This window comes from Neopelma chrysocephalum, unplaced genomic scaffold, assembly GCF_003984885.1.
Source record: "Neopelma chrysocephalum unplaced genomic scaffold, ASM398488v2 Primary Assembly neopelma1_129, whole genome shotgun sequence".
Lineage (NCBI taxonomy): Eukaryota > Metazoa > Chordata > Aves > Passeriformes > Pipridae > Neopelma > Neopelma chrysocephalum.
In genome coordinates this window covers 978,544-993,685 of record NW_020897791.1, presented here as the reverse complement: position 1 = coordinate 993,685, position 15,142 = coordinate 978,544, and the positions used below count along the sequence as shown (strand labels likewise).

General features: G+C 46.3%; 1 protein-coding gene across 11 annotated transcripts in view; it reads left to right on the top strand.

Annotated features, from left to right (window-relative positions):
• The window catches only part of ADGRB1 (adhesion G protein-coupled receptor B1), a 292,967-nt gene that overhangs the window by 222,369 nt on the left and 55,456 nt on the right, over positions 1 to 15,142 (top strand). For 8 of the 11 annotated variants that reach the window (XM_027698585.1, XM_027698590.1, XM_027698587.1 and 5 more), the window contains 3 exons: positions 951 to 1,046; positions 7,313 to 7,415; positions 11,680 to 11,830. In XM_027698585.1, the coding sequence (XP_027554386.1) occupies positions 951 to 1,046; positions 7,313 to 7,415; positions 11,680 to 11,830 (350 nt within the window). The remainder of the gene's footprint in view (positions 1 to 950; positions 1,047 to 7,312; positions 7,416 to 11,679; positions 11,831 to 15,142) is intronic. The other 3 variants (XM_027698589.1, XM_027698592.1, XM_027698588.1) reach the window with 2 other exon arrangements.

Sequence of the window (15,142 nt, the reverse complement as noted above, 5' to 3'; positions counted from 1 at the left end):
TGTAGTCTCACTGTTCCACTTCCAAAAGCCTCTTGCTGGTTTAGATGCCTTTGTAAACTCCAGGAGACCTTGTCTGGGGCGAGGTGGACACGTTCTGCCTCTGGGCAGGCCCTTTGCTTCGAGGTATTGCTTTGATAACATCACAGTTCCCATGACCTGCCATGAAAACATCTGGCCTGAAGAACTGACAGAACTTCTCAGGAGCTCGAGGATGTTAAACCACATCATTAAACTCCATCACCTAAATAACCCTCCTGCCTCTTAGCTACGTTTTGCCTTCATCTTCAGATTCAAATGGGAGTCCTCAGTGCATCCCATGGCAGAGAGCTCCTGTACACACATAAGCAGGTCAGGTGGAACCTAAAATTGTGTCATTTATAAAGGCTGAAGTGAATTTGTAGCAAAGTTTTATTGAACCAAGGCCCATATTGGCCCATGCCCCTGTTAGACATGTTTTGGTGGACTGTATAAGCCAGAGAACCCGAGGTGTGCAAGGGATTTTCTCCCTGTATTGCCTTGAACAAGGTCTGAGTTTATCCCACGAGACCCATTCCTTTCCTAAATCCATGGCAAATACGCTGAGACCTTCATGGCTCCACATTGAATAAAACGAAGACAATCAGAACCAGGTGACTGACTGTGAAGTGGAAATGGAGTGGCTACAGAGAATCTAACTGGATATTACTGGTGATCCTTTTGGGAGAAGGGATCAGTCTGAGGCTCTCATTTTTTCAAGTGACTCTTCTTAGGAAGGAAGGAAAGGGGAAATTCCATTCAGAGATGTGAATTGAGATAACTTTTTCTACCCTTTGATAGAGGAAAGAAACAAGAGAGTAAAAAAAATAAGCAAAAATGCATCTTTTTTTGTTGATACTGTGACAGTGCATAGTGGCTGGTTAATTTTGGCAAGTGCTACAAGCTGAAGACTGATCATGATAACATTTATCTAGAACTCAGGTTTTTCCGTGCCTGGGGTATCATTGGATGTGCTCAAGTCCTTGTCCTCTCCTGCTTTTCCTCAGGCTGGGCAGCACTGAGCAGCGCTGGTAGGTGACTTACTGGTGTCACTGGTGTCAGGATCAAGTGGAAAGTTAGGATTGGAGAGTAAAGTGCAAGTGTTCGAGCCTCACCCTCTCTTTCCTATCAGAAACAAGTTCAGGATCTGAAACCCAAGCTCAGACATGAGGTCGAATCAGTTTGGAGCATGCCAAGAGTCATTTGGAATAACACGGTGTATTTTTTTCCAGGAGCGTGTCCCCTCAATATTTACTGTTATTGAGGACAGTAAATTGCCTGACCTGTTTAAAATATACTCTGCTTAATTTCTCATTCCAGCCTTTGCCTTGTGCCTATGCCCAAAACGATCAGCACCAATGGGGGGACACGTTTATGGGAGGCTTGAATGGGTATTTCTGAGCTAGCCAAGGATGGACATGCATTTCCAAGTGATCCTGAGACCAGCTTTATCTTGGTTAAAGGGCTCTCTATCCTAAGTCTCTTTGTGTAAATATATGTAAAGCATGATCAAGTGATCTCTAGAATTTCTCTCTGGTGCGCTGAGTTTGTTCCATTTCTTCTCTGTAGATCATGTTTCCATGTTTTCTGAACTTCACAGCATTCCCGTGGCTGCGCCCTGAGCGCTCTGTGTGTCCTTTTTATTTTAGGCATAGCTGCTGGACGTGAATGTGCTGTCCTTTTAATGGTCTCAGGAACCTCATACTCAAGTCAACGTTATCTCCTTGCTCCCACTTTGTTTTGCCCTGAATGTAACATATTCTGATAGACAACAGGAGGAGTGTTTAGAAATGGAATCAGAAGTATTATTCCACACAGGACCAGTATCAAAGTGGTTCTTTTTCACCGTGCAGGGGAGAAACTCCTCATGCCCTGGCTGCCTGATCTTCTGTGGAGAGTCCTCATCCAGAGCTCAGCTGTTTTTGGGAGCTTTGGCCGGGAAATTTCCCATTCAGAACTCCGGACAAAGGCATCTGGAGCATGCACGCATAGACCCAGCTTGAGGATGAAACACTTCTGATGAATAAGCTCACTGAAGCTGACACTCTGGAAGCTTTCCCAGAATTTTGCCCAGCTAGGGTTTGTTTATATGTGTGTATATATATGGGAAGCAGAAAGAAAGGGCGGGTGAGAAAGAGGGAGAGAAAAGGGGGAAGAGTAGAAGGGAGGTGATCCCAGCTCTGGGGAAGGAATTTACCCTCCAATTCCCATTGAAAGCCCCCAAATAATGGTTGCTCCTCAGTGGCATCTCCTCAGCCACTGGCGTGAATGGCACGAGCTTTTTTGATGCAAGTGATCACTTCAGACACGGCCAACTTGGCACAGCCTCCTGGAAAACTGGGAGTTGCTTCTGTTTGACGGCTGTTGGTGGCCTGTTGGTGGACTCACTCCAGTTCCCAGTAGACAGATGGCTGCAAAAATCTCTGCTGCAGATGGTGCATCTCTGGCCTTATTAGCAGGCTCGACAGAGGGGTCAGTGACACAGTGGGCTGTGGAAGGGGAGTGACCTTGTTACGTCTCGGCAGCGCCTGGCCTGGGTCACAGCTGGAGGCACAATGTGTGTGTTTGGCCACACGCTCCACCACCCATGTGGAAAAAGAGGGGGAATTGAAAGGAAAAAAAAGATCTTCCCCCTTGAAAACCAGTGTGAAGATGAAAAACTGGGGAGAAAAAAAAAACAACAGCTACTCAAGGGTCAGAACAGGTGAAATGACTTAGTGCTGTGTTCCTCTGAGCTCCGGTTTGTGCCACTCCTTTCAAGCAGCTCCTTGACACGGTGGTATTTCAGGATGTGTTTTCCATCCCCGAACTCATCGTGGTTCAACAGCCTCTGGAGTCAGTGACCTTTCCATAGCCTGGAGATCGATGCTGGCTATTGAATAGCTCATCCACCAGCCCATCAGCATGTGGGGCACGGCAGCCCCTGTTCCCTGGCAGCAGCTGGGGGAGAGCTGGATCACTGGGAGATAACACAGGGAGCTTTTCTCGCTGCCTGCCCAGCAGAGCCTGAGGATTGATTTAGTGGCTGTCAATGAGCTCTCCAGGGGCTTTTAACACTTGCTTTAAACCCCGGAGCTCTGCCTGTGCTGGAGGTGCTGAGGCACTCGGTGGCCCTGGTGGGAGGCAGCAGGAATGAGTAAGTGACTGCAAGGAGAGGGATGTGTGTACACACAGTGAGAAAGCAGGAGTGACTCAGTGTTTGTGGGAGCAGGGGAGTCTAATGGGGGCAGAGAGACAGACTGCAGGGTTTTCCCACCTTTTCCATCTGTCTCAGCTTCTGCAGGGCTTCCCCACACGCTGCAGGATGTGGGGAGCCTCTCTGGTGACCAGTGACAGGACCTGAGGGAATGGGGTGAAACTGTGTCAGGGGGAGTTTAGGTGGATCTCAGGAAAAGGTTCTTCCCCCACAGGGTGGTCAGGCACTGAACAGGCTCCCCAGAGAAGTACTCACAGCACCAAGGCTGCCAGAGCTCAGGAAGTGTTTGGACAACACTCTCAGGCACATGGTGGGATTTTTGGGGTGGTTCTGTGCAGGGTCAGGAGTTGGACTCCATGATCCTTGTGGATTCCTTCCAATTCAGGATATTCTGTGATTCTAGGACACAAGCCAGAGCAGAAGTTCCCTAAATTAGCAGTGAGTTTTTCCCTGCTTTTGTGGCTGAGTACAGCATATTTTGATAAGTAGACAGAGTCCATATATCAGCCAAGGGGGTAGCAAGACAGCACCCTGGAGTAGCTCTGTCCTTACTGGAGATCTGTTTTCTGGCAAAACCTATCAAGTTCTGTGCTTTTTTCTTCTCTGATATGAGCTCCTGACTTCTTTGGCCAGAGGGGCTGGGTAGAATTGATGATTTCTTTCTGTGGAGCATCCTGTGCTGGGGAAGAGGAAATGGAAGGAGAAAAGCAAGCATGGCAGGAGGTCTCAGCGTTCTGATTGAACTGAAACATAGCAAGGAAATGCTTGGAATCCAGGTCAGGCTACCAAGGAGGACTCTGGAAGAATTGCCCAGGAATGCAGGATTGAATTAGAATGGTCAGACCTCAGCTGCCTTTGAAACTGGGGAGGGATGTGAATGGCACCAGGAAGGGTTTCTGTAGGTCCATCAGCACCAAAGGATTACCCAGGGAAGTGTTGGCTCGGTGTGGAATGGGACAAGGAGCCTAATGGAGAAGGAAGTTGAAAAGGTGACGGTACCCAATGCCTTCATTGCCTTATTGTACTGTCAAGGTTGGCTGCCAGGCACCCAAATTCCTACACAGAGGCAAAATCCAGGGAAGAAAATACTCCCCACTGCCAAGGAAAAGAAAGACAGGGATTATTTAGGTTATCTGGACACTTGCAAATCCATGGGACAAAATGGGATGCATAGAGGGAGCTCTCTGGTGTAGCTGTGGAGCCACTCTGTCATCTGGGAAGGTTCCTGATGGCTGGAAGAAGGCAAATGTTACACCCACCTTTAAAAAGGGCAAGGGGGAGGATCCAGAAAAACAACTGACTGGTCAACCTACACAACCCCTGGGCTGATTAAAGAGCAAGGAGTTAGAAAGGTTATTTCCAAGCAAAATGATGGACAGGGAAGTGATTGGGAATAGACAGCGAGGATTTATTGAGGGCAGGTTGTGCCTGGCTGACCTGTTTCCCTGCTGTGGTGGGATGCATGGTTACATGGACAGGGGAAAGGAGTAGGTGGTGTGTATTTTGACATTACCAAGGCCATTAGCACAGTCTCCCTTGTATCCAGAGCAGGGAATTGTGCACTGGATTGTTGGTTTAATGGCTGGATGGAGTTCCTGTCGGATTTAAGGGCAATGGTCAAAGGTTTGCAGCCTCATTAGGAACTGGTTACTTGTTGCTTCTGACCAGGGTTGGTTCTATGACCAGTATTGTTTAATGTCTTCTTTAACAACCTGGGTCGTGTTTGACACTCCTGTGGCCACATCTGGAAAAGTTTGTCTAGTATTGGACTTCCCCAATACAAGAGATTGGAGCAAATCCAGTGGATGCTTAGGGGGCTGGAGAACGTGATGCCAAAGGGTGTCACAAGCTTGGAGAAGGGTTGGCTTGGAGAAGAGGAGGCTGTTAAGGAGTCATAGGAGAGTAGAAAAACTTGCATAGGTAGGCAGGGAAAGGTCTTGAGGCAGCAGCTGCAGCAGGAAAAGATCCAGCTGGATATAAAAAATAATCCTTCACCACCAGAGCAGTTAAATGCTGTAATAAGTCATCCAAGAGAGGTGGAAGCATTTCTGTTCTTGGTGTTTTCCAAAACTTGATTGGATAAGACCTTGAGAAGCCTGATCTGACTTTGAAATTAGTGCTTTTTTTTTTCAGGCATAGGATTGAACTGGGAACTTGAGAGGATTTTCCCCAACCTAAATTACTCTGATTCTGTGATTCTGTTCATTGCCAACCCACGTCTTGTTCTTTGGATGTTCAGGGATCTGGGGAACAGGATGGACTCTCAGTGTATGAAGGGAAGCAGGGAGAAAGGAGAGCTTGGCTTAAGGAGGTTTAAGGTGGGAAGAGTCTGAGGACAGCTGGATTATCTTCCCTTACATTCACATCCAGACCATACTAATTTCTTACCTTTTTTGACTAGATGAGGCTTTTGAAGTGCACCAGTCGGATCATAGTGTTGCTCCACAGATTTATTACATCTCATTCCCACCAGGACAGAGTCCAAATCTCCTTTTCTACCCCCCTAGAAGCTGCTGATTGGAGACTTGATGTTTTACTTCACACAATCAAAGCACAGATAGACTGATGACTCAGTACCCTCCAGCCACAAATGGAATGGGATGCAGGTGATGCACAGCATTGTACTGAGCCCAAGGAAATCAAGAAATTTGGGATCAGATTGGCCAGAAAAGGAACCAGAAGCAAATTTTGCAGGCAGTCAACCCAGTTTCTATCTGAGCTGGGATCCTAAATCTTTTAGCCTGTTCTGGGATTGGGTGAGTTTCAGGGACAATTACCCCTAAACCAGATTTCCAACAGCCTAAGTAGAAGTTCAGTTCACTGCTTTGCACCAGTGGCTTTCTTGTATCCAGGAAATCATATCCTCATATTCATGTTTGTCTGAAAACAAAACTCGGAGAAAATTTAAAATCAAAAGTTTTACAGCCTTCATTAGGTCTAAAGCACAGATTTACCCTTGGCAGAACACACACGTGCAGTAAACTCGTCCTGCCCTCCTAATCAGGAAGCCAAAACTCTGCAGCCAAGGCACGACCAACTCACTCACACTAAAATTAATTAATGAAATTAAATTCCCAATATAAATAGTTACCGTGCTGGAATATAGGAAATAATCCTGCATTAGCCTCCAGGGATGGGCTGGTTGATTAATACATCTGTTTCTAATTTATATAATCATCAGCACCTACTCTTCGCTCATCTGGTATTCAGGCAGGGCCTTTGCTGCATCACTGGGATAACTCACGTGTGTGAGTGTTGGTGTGGTGAGATCCCGAGTCAATCCTGGAGGACTTGCACTTTTGCAATTCCCTTTTTTTTTTTTGTTTTATTAGGTACATAAAAGTGCCTTCAAAGAAATTTTCCTCCACGGCCAGTGGTTTGAATTAATTGTCGTGCCCACACCTCAGCAGCGAGTCGGGGCTGTGCTGCACCGTTGCAAATCAGAAGTGACAAATCCCTTGCTCCTGCAAGGTGCTGAAGGCAACGGCTTCCTGACTTGTATCCCTCATGTCCCAGACCCGCAGCTGCACTTGCGTGTTTGGCCTAGTTCTGAGAAGTGTTTTTAGAAGAAAAAAAAGAAAAAAAAAAAAGCCAGAAATGCTTCTCCCTTCAGGATGCCTCGTTAGGTTAAAGGGAGGGGAATGCTGAACCACACACACTTTGTTGTGAAGGCGCATGTGTTCGTAATCTGCTTCCATGGCCAGCATGCCTGTGGCTCTTCTTATTTGGGAATCTTTTCCGTGTGTTGCCTGTATGTTTTTCTTTTAAGCTCCTTTTCAAGCCCCCTTCCAAGTAGGCAGAGCTGAAGAAGACTTGCAGCACTCTACTGTCTTAGGAGGGGCTCAGACTAGGCTGGCCCCTAGTTTGTTGGCTCCTAACTCCAGCCTTGAGGGGGAATGGTGGAGAGACCTCCTCCCCCTCCCTTTCCCCCTTGTTCTTGTTTGCTTAACACACAAAATCTGCAGGAAATGGGCAACCCCTTGCCACGGCCTTGTGTAGAGCCTGGCCCAGAGCAACCTGCACCTGGTTGGTGGGTTTTAGGGGTGATTTGGTGCCTGTTGTAACAGGGTGGGTCTCCCTCCCCCTCTTCTCTCGCTGCAGGTACATCCGCTCCGAGCGCTCCGTCATCCTCATCAACTTCTGCCTCTCCATCATCTCCTCCAACGCCCTCATCCTGATCGGACAGACCCAGACCCGGAATAAGGTGGGAGATGAGTCAGGCTTTTGTTTATTTGTTTGGCTTTTCCCCTGATTTAGCACTGAAATGATCCGTTCAGGCAGCGCTTCCTCGTTTTTCCTCCATCTGTTAATTAGCGACATGTCAAAGGCACGGCTAAATGGCAGATTTCAATTTTCTCTCTCGCTCTCCCTTTGATAATTTGTCAGCATCCTCAGGGCTTTGATTAAAACCAATGTGATATTTTTGAATATCTGCCTAGAGTAGCTGGCACATGGCACGGTGAAGAACTGTGGTGTTTTGCGGGGCTTTAACCATTTTATTTTCAAAAAAAAAAATATTACGAAGACAGATTGAGAAAAGGCTTTTTTAAAGAAACAAACAAACAAACAAACAACCTCTCAGCTTTACATTTATTTCTCCAGCAATTTTAATACTCTGAGCTTGAAGCACTTGGCAGATGTTGATGAACACAGACACAAAAACCTCACCTATTTTGGAGCAGGAAGCATTTCCAGATGCCCTGTTCACACTGCAGAGCCACGAGGGACTCTGTGCAGATCCCAGGGTGACTTGAGCAGGACAGGCAAGACCTGATGTGGTTTTCCAAACCATGTGCACTGGTTGCACATCCATGCCTTCCCACATTACAGACCCAGCTGGAGGGGCGTGTGTGAAGCACTTTCACATTCTCTGTTGGTGTCTGGAATGACAAATCACTGCTCATCATCAGTGTTCTCCCGTTGTAAATTTTCCCATCTTCCCAAATGCTCCAACCGTCATAACTGTTGAGCCAAAAAAAGTGAGGCAAGAAACCTCCTCCACTCCTTCTGCTGCCAAAATCACAATCAGAAATCAAAAATTAGTTATTACTGAACAGTAACCAGTGACCAGCTGGGTTTTTTTGCGTCCCTGCTTTGGCAGCCAGAACTTGCTGTCACTGTTGGAAGCATATGAGGAATAAATTCTTCACTCTGAGGGTGGTGAGGCACTGGCACAGGTTGCCCAGAAAAGTTGTGGATGCTTCATTTGTGGAAGTGTTCAAGGCCGGTTGGATGGGGCTTGGAGGAAAGTGGGTCTGGTGGAAAGTCTTCCTGCCCGAGGCAGAGGGGTTGGAATGAAATGATCTTTAAGATCCCTCCCAACCCAAATCATTCTGTGATTCTACAGTTTCTGCAGAGAAGCCAAAGGGTTTAGTGAATCCTAGAGACTCATTTCTATGGAGACCGCTTTGGGTTAGGGGTGGGTTGTTTTAGGGAAAGTTTTCCAGCTGCTTGAGTCCTGTGTGTGAGAGAAGTGTGGAAACAAGCAGCCAGACAACTCTGCTCCTACTAAAGAGGTGCCCTTCAAAAACTCACATCACAAAGCAGAGCTGTCTCTCATGGCCCACAGATTTGGCAAGAGGTGGAGAAGGGGTGACCTGAGTTCCTGCTTTCCCTGGGTGCATTGTCTGCAACCCCAAATGTGTACTGGGATCTTCCTTTCAACACTGAGGGAGGCTCGAGATGACAAAGCACGGCTCGCCCATGGTTTAGTTATTCCTCTTCACCTCGTGGAAGGAGGTGGATTCCTTCACCTCTCCCACTCCCTGCAGAACACAACCCAGGTTCTCCCTGGTGCTTTTTGTCCCGTTAATCAGGGTGTTCACCATTAATCAGGGTGTTCACCATCAGAGCTGGTAGTGGGGATTCAAAGCTCCCGGCAGCGATTGCGTGAGGCAGATTAGCTCGTTGCACATACATATGCATGAAACACCATAAATAGAAAGGTTATTCTTGGATTTCCTCTCAGCCATCTAGTAAACAGTCTCTGGCAGGGAACAGAGAAAGAAAACTATACAGACAAGAAATGAAGGAATGTAAATTAAGATTTTATTCGCATTCAATTATTGATAATAGAGTGTCTTAAAAGTGTTGGTGATTGATTTATGATTGCGGTTTACTCCGGGAGGATTTCCACGGGATTGGCTTCCCTGGAAGTGTCAAATTCTCCCTTGATTTCCATCCGTGTAACCTCAAAGGCAGGATTCCACGCCTGGATTTGCTAAGCTTTTTGAAGATGAAAGGCCTGGGAAAAGGCTAAAAAAAATTACAGTCAGCAATACCCCGATACAAAAGAAATGCGTGCTGTGAGAACAGGCACTATCTCAGAGGCATGGCTTGGGTGCTGCAAGGGAACAGATTTCTCCTCTTAAAGGAAAACAAGGGCTAATGGCCTTGACAGGCTGACAAGCTCTGCTAGATCTTCCTCCAGCAGCTTGGGACATCATATCCCTGTGCTTAGCCCTTCATGGACGTTTATTTTTTTGCCTATGAGGAAGGAAGAACCTGGAGCAGAGGTTTTGCAGGAGCAAATATGTGCCTGCCCATCACTGGCCAAGTTCAGCTGAGGTGATGGGTTTATACAGGTCCAGCTGAGATGTGCTTATTTCTGTTGTCTTCCCCACCTTTCTTCTCCTTCCCTTTCTGTCAAAACTACCCGACTGAGAGAAAACACCCAGAAAATGTGTCTCTGTCTGGTGTAAAATTATAAAGCGAAGTTTTTCTCTCCCCTCTTATAAACTGCTGGTAAACTGGGAAGTACCGTGTTAGTTCAGAACAAAATCAAAAAGGTGACATGAATAGTATCATATCTGATATTAGAAAAAAAAAACAAACCCAAAACATTCCAGAAAGCGTCCTCTGTTTGTAACTGTTTTATGTAGGTTTGTAAGCTGATGAATAGGAACCACCTTTTTAGGATTCTTTTACGATGCAAAAATTACTGGAAATTATCATACTGAGCCGTGTTTCTTGTCCTGAGCTGTCATCCAAAATCCATTTATAGGCAGAATACTGAGGGTTTTTTGGTGTCAAATACAAATATGGAACAAAAAAGACAGCTCCTATCTCAAAGAACACACGGCCTTGCTTTTATTCACAACCTCTGATAACGTGGGGCTGTGCCGGTGTATGAATGGAGAGCAATCCGATAAAATCAGGATAAAAGCCTCTCTGTGCATGAGAGCCCTGAGTTAAAAGCTGCTGGTGGATGAAAAAAGAGAAAGGTTCATTGACCGTAAACCTAAAGTCCACATTTCCTGATACAACTCAAAGCGGAGAGAAATCCTTGATTATAAACCTCCCCCTCCCCCAAATGCCTTAAGCCATCACTTTATCCAGAGTCACTTTTAAAGTCTGTTTGCTCTCCCTTCTCCTCGGGAGCCGCTGGAGTTTCTTCCCGTCGTTTTCTTCCTGAGTCCATTGATTCACAGTTTCCAGCTCACAGATGGGGGAAAAACTGGCCGAGTTAAACAGAGCGGCACCAATTTGCACCAGTGAAAGATTTGGCCTTGCTGAGTTAAAACAAAGACGAGCTTGTCAGCCTTCCAGTCCATCTCCCCGGCACTCCGGGATTGTTCTTCATAATGCATTTGCGAGTACTTTCCCCAGTTTAATTTTAAATGGCTTAAGCTCCCTGCATTTCCCTTGTGAGATTTCCCCACTGAGTAGTAGAGCTCACCATTATGAAATTCCCTTTTTTTTTTCTTTTTCCCTTTTCCCTGGCTGCTGGTAGTTCTGTGCTCTTGGACAACCCTGCCCTCATGTTTGCAGTCCTTTACCAGCCCCTGGCAGCCGTGGTTTCACCCGACTCTCTCTCATGGCTTAACTCTTTCACTCAGCTCTCCTTCCCTGGCAGGGAAACCATCCAAATTGCCTTCCTCTGATTTAATTTCTGTGGCTCAGCTGCCAATGACATGGTGCTTTGCAAACCTTTTGAGCTGAGATTAGTGCATGGTTTACTAACTACTCTGCCCCCCCAACCCCTCCAAAAGGATCATGGCAATGGTTTTGATCTTTTGGAAATTAAGTGTATCTTGCTCAAGCCAAGAAAGCACCAGGATGGAACACAAGCTCAGATTTCTAGTGGAAGGTGTCCCTGCCCATGGTGAGGGTGGGTGGGAGCTAAATGATCTTTAAGGTCCCTCCCAACCCAAACTATTCTGTAATTCTATGATTCTGTGACTTCAATGTTAACCATGGGCTTGTCTCAGAGCTCATGTTTAAACATGAGCAGCCAATTTCCATGTAGTGCTTAAATTTGCAGCCAACGCTTTGGTCCTTTGCTAGGTCAAAGGTGGTGGGGGAAACTGCCTCGTCCTAAAATGTCTTCTCATGTCCTGACTCCACGACCTTACCTTCCAGAGCCTGGTTTGGAATCATCTCCCTGCACCTTCCGCTCTCCTACGCGCTGCTCTCTCTGCCTGCTACTCCTCTCACGTGTCCTCCTTTCCTCCTCTCTCTCTCCCCAGGTGATCTGCACGCTGGTGGCGGCTTTCTTGCACTTCTTCTTCCTGTCCTCTTTCTGCTGGGTGCTGACCGAGGCCTGGCAGTCCTACATGGCCGTGACGGGCCGGTTACGGAACCGCATCATCCGCAAGCGCTTCTTGTGCCTCGGATGGGGTGAGGATCCTGGGACTGAGGAGCACAGAAGGGTCCAGGCTACCCTGCTCTGCAGGAGGCTTGGCAGAGGGTGCTTGTAACCCTTTCAGGGGTTTCAAGAGGGGCTGCAATGGTTATAAATAGCACAACCCAGAGCCATGAATTCTGAGCTCCCAGTGCACCCGAGGGTCGCACGAAAATAGATGAGCTGAGTTTTCAAAGGGTGTGCTCTGGGTGGTTTGTCCTGGGTTTGGGTCTCTTTCTTGCTTTCTCCTTCTCTCTCTCTTGCTGTCTTTCTCCATGTGGAATATGTCCATGATACAAGCCAATGACATCCTGACATTGTGTGGCCAACAGGGTCAGGGCAGTGACTGTCCCCCTGTGCTCGGCACTGGTGAGGCCACACTTCGAAACCTGAGGTCAGATTTGGACCCCTCACTACAAGAAAGACATTGAGGAGCTGGAGTGTGTCCAGAGAAGGACAGTGCAACTGGGAAAGGGTCTGGAGCACCAGGAGCAGCTGGGGGGGGCTCAACCTGGAGAAAAGGAGGTTCAGGGGGGACCTTATTGCTCTCTACAACTCTCTGACAGGAGTTTGTAGCCACGTGGGGGTTGGTTTCTTCTCCCAGAAAACAAGTGATAAGACAAGAGGAAACAGCCTCAAGTTGCACCAGGGTTTAGGTTGGATATTAAGAAACATTTCTTCCCTAAAAGGATGGTCAAGCACTGGAACAGGCTGCCCAGGGAAGTGGTGGAATCACCATTCCTGGCATTGTTCAGGAGAACACGTGGATGTGACACTTAGGGACAGGGTTTAGTGGTGGACCTGGCAGCGCTGGGTTAATGGCTGGACTCAATGATCTAACGGGTCCTTTCCAGCCTTAATGATTTTGTGATTCTAAGGTTCTACACCCAACCCAGAATGAAAGGAGCTCTGAAATCCCGTCTCCATGGCAGCGGCGCCTTTTGTAGACAAATAAACTCCGAGACTGGTGCAGACGCTTGTAACTAATTTTTCTCCCTCTGCCTCTGCCGTATGTTTAATTTATTAGCCCTAAATGATGCATTCTGTAGTAGAAAACAAATACAAACCCATAACCTGGGCTTTCAAAGCAATAACAAGTGCGTGTCTGAAAGGAGCAATGGAACAAAAAGTTGCTGAAGAGCGAGGAGGCGAAGGAAAGAAAGGGAGGGGGAAAACGTTGTGTGTCTGAGCTCTATTAGCGCCTCGCTTTACTACTGAAGTCTTGCAATTCACCCCAGGCAAGAGATTTCTAATGCTTACCAAGCACCCTGATGTGATTTATTCTGGCACATCAGTCCCAGCACCTGCATCCCTTTAAGTTTTCGCTCCTGAGCTTTTGCTTACCATGGAAAATAAATTGTGTTATTAAAACACGGTGTTTGTGTGTGGCAGGAGCAGCATCAACCACATACCTGCAGAGCACAGGCTGCACGAGCCTGTGTGTGTTCATGCATGTGTTTATATCTCCTCTGCGACTCAGGGAACATCAGGGATATCAAATGCAACGGACTGATAGCTTTCCTAGGTAATAAAAAGGGATTTTTTTTCCTGGTCTGCAAAAGCTGGGACAGATGGGGCTTGTTAGCCGAGGGAATTTTGGATGAGCAACATTCACATTTATAGTCTGTACAGATTAAAAAAAAATATATATATATATATCCCTACATGTGTAGAAGCTTAATTTGCACTGCTAGTAAAATGTAGTCAGCTCTGAGCAAGGATGCACTGCTGATAAATGATGCATAATAACCATTTGGAGTAGGTTAGGACAAGGAATGAAGAACACTCTCGTCTATTAAGGCAGCAAGGGAATTTTGGATATTTAGCATCCTGCTAGACTTCAGCTGTAGAGCTGGGATTAATGGCACTTGTAAGAGGGAAGAAGCCGAAAATATGTTTTAAAGAGCATAATCTGAAATAATTAGCACAATTCACTTTGTCATGGGCTCATTCTCCCCCCTTTTCCCTCTCTGCATATTAACATTTCTCTAAGCCCTTGTTGGAGACGTCTTTGCCAAGTCCTCAGCTGCTGTCAGCTGGAGCTCATTGAAACTGCAGAGGATTTCATTCCGTGGGGTTTTTTTTGGTCTCCTCTTGGCTGTGCAACTTTGTCTTTCCAGAAAAGACTTTTTAGCAATTAGATTTTTAAGTTCTCATCTTTATTTTATATTATTGATAATTCCTGTCCGTGTTTGGACAACACCCTCAGGCACTTTTATGTGATTCTTTGGGTGATCCCGTGCAGGGTCAGGAGTTGGACTCCTTGATCCTCATGTGTCCCTTCCAATTCAGGATGTTCTATGATTCTATGATCTAGAATAGGCAGATAAATTATTCCCTCGAAATAATTAATCATATTTAGCCCCGGCAAAGAAGAAATATTTTTGCCAATATTTTTATGACCGTGTCATAGTTTCCACAACTGGATTTTTAGTGCTGCCAGAGCTCAGGCTCTGGGGCTTCAGCTGTTAAAAACAGTAAAGGCCTTTGATAGTTATTAGTAAACATCTTTTCCAGTGGAACATGACGAGCACATGACCTGTTCCCTTGTTACCTGGAAGTACAAAACTCTTCGAAGGAGGTTTTAACCACATTTATTTGCAATTGTGAATGTAAAATCCACTTTCTGCAGAAAGCCCCCAAAACCTTGGCAGTGACTGCCTCCACCACACCAGGTACATGGAACAGAGCAGTTGGGAATAAATGCCTTCAAAATAAATGAAGAAATAGATTAAAAATTTGATTTTTAATGTTTTTTTTTCACTCTTATCACATCTAACTTTGGTTAGACAGCTCTCCCAAGGTGAAGGAGTACAGTACCTCTGATTATGATGCTCTTTGGTGTAACTACCAGAACATAGTTACTGCCTTTAGTAATTGTTACTTGTACAGACCCACTTCCAGCACAAGTTGAGGCTTTTCCCCAGCCTTGGTAAAACCAGTCCCTGGATCTGACGAGTTCACAGCCTGAGCCTGTATTTCTGCATAATTATCACGTCTCAGAGAAGCACTTTGAGAAGAACAAGTTGCTATTTTTGGCGGAGTCTTGGCCAAATTTCCTCTTTCCCAGGGTCTCTTGCATCAAGCTGTGCTCCTGAAAATGTCCTTTCACATGGGGGTTCTTCTGGATACTGTATTGGTGGGACCACAGGGAATGCAGCACCCAGGGCATATCCAGATGAGGTGTGAAGAAGGCTCAGCAAGAGGAGCAATAGTCAGTTAAGAGAAAAAATGGGAAAAAAAGAAAAGGAAAGGAAGAAAGGAGAAAAGGGAAAGGGGAGAAGGGAGAAGGGAGAAGGGAGAAGGGA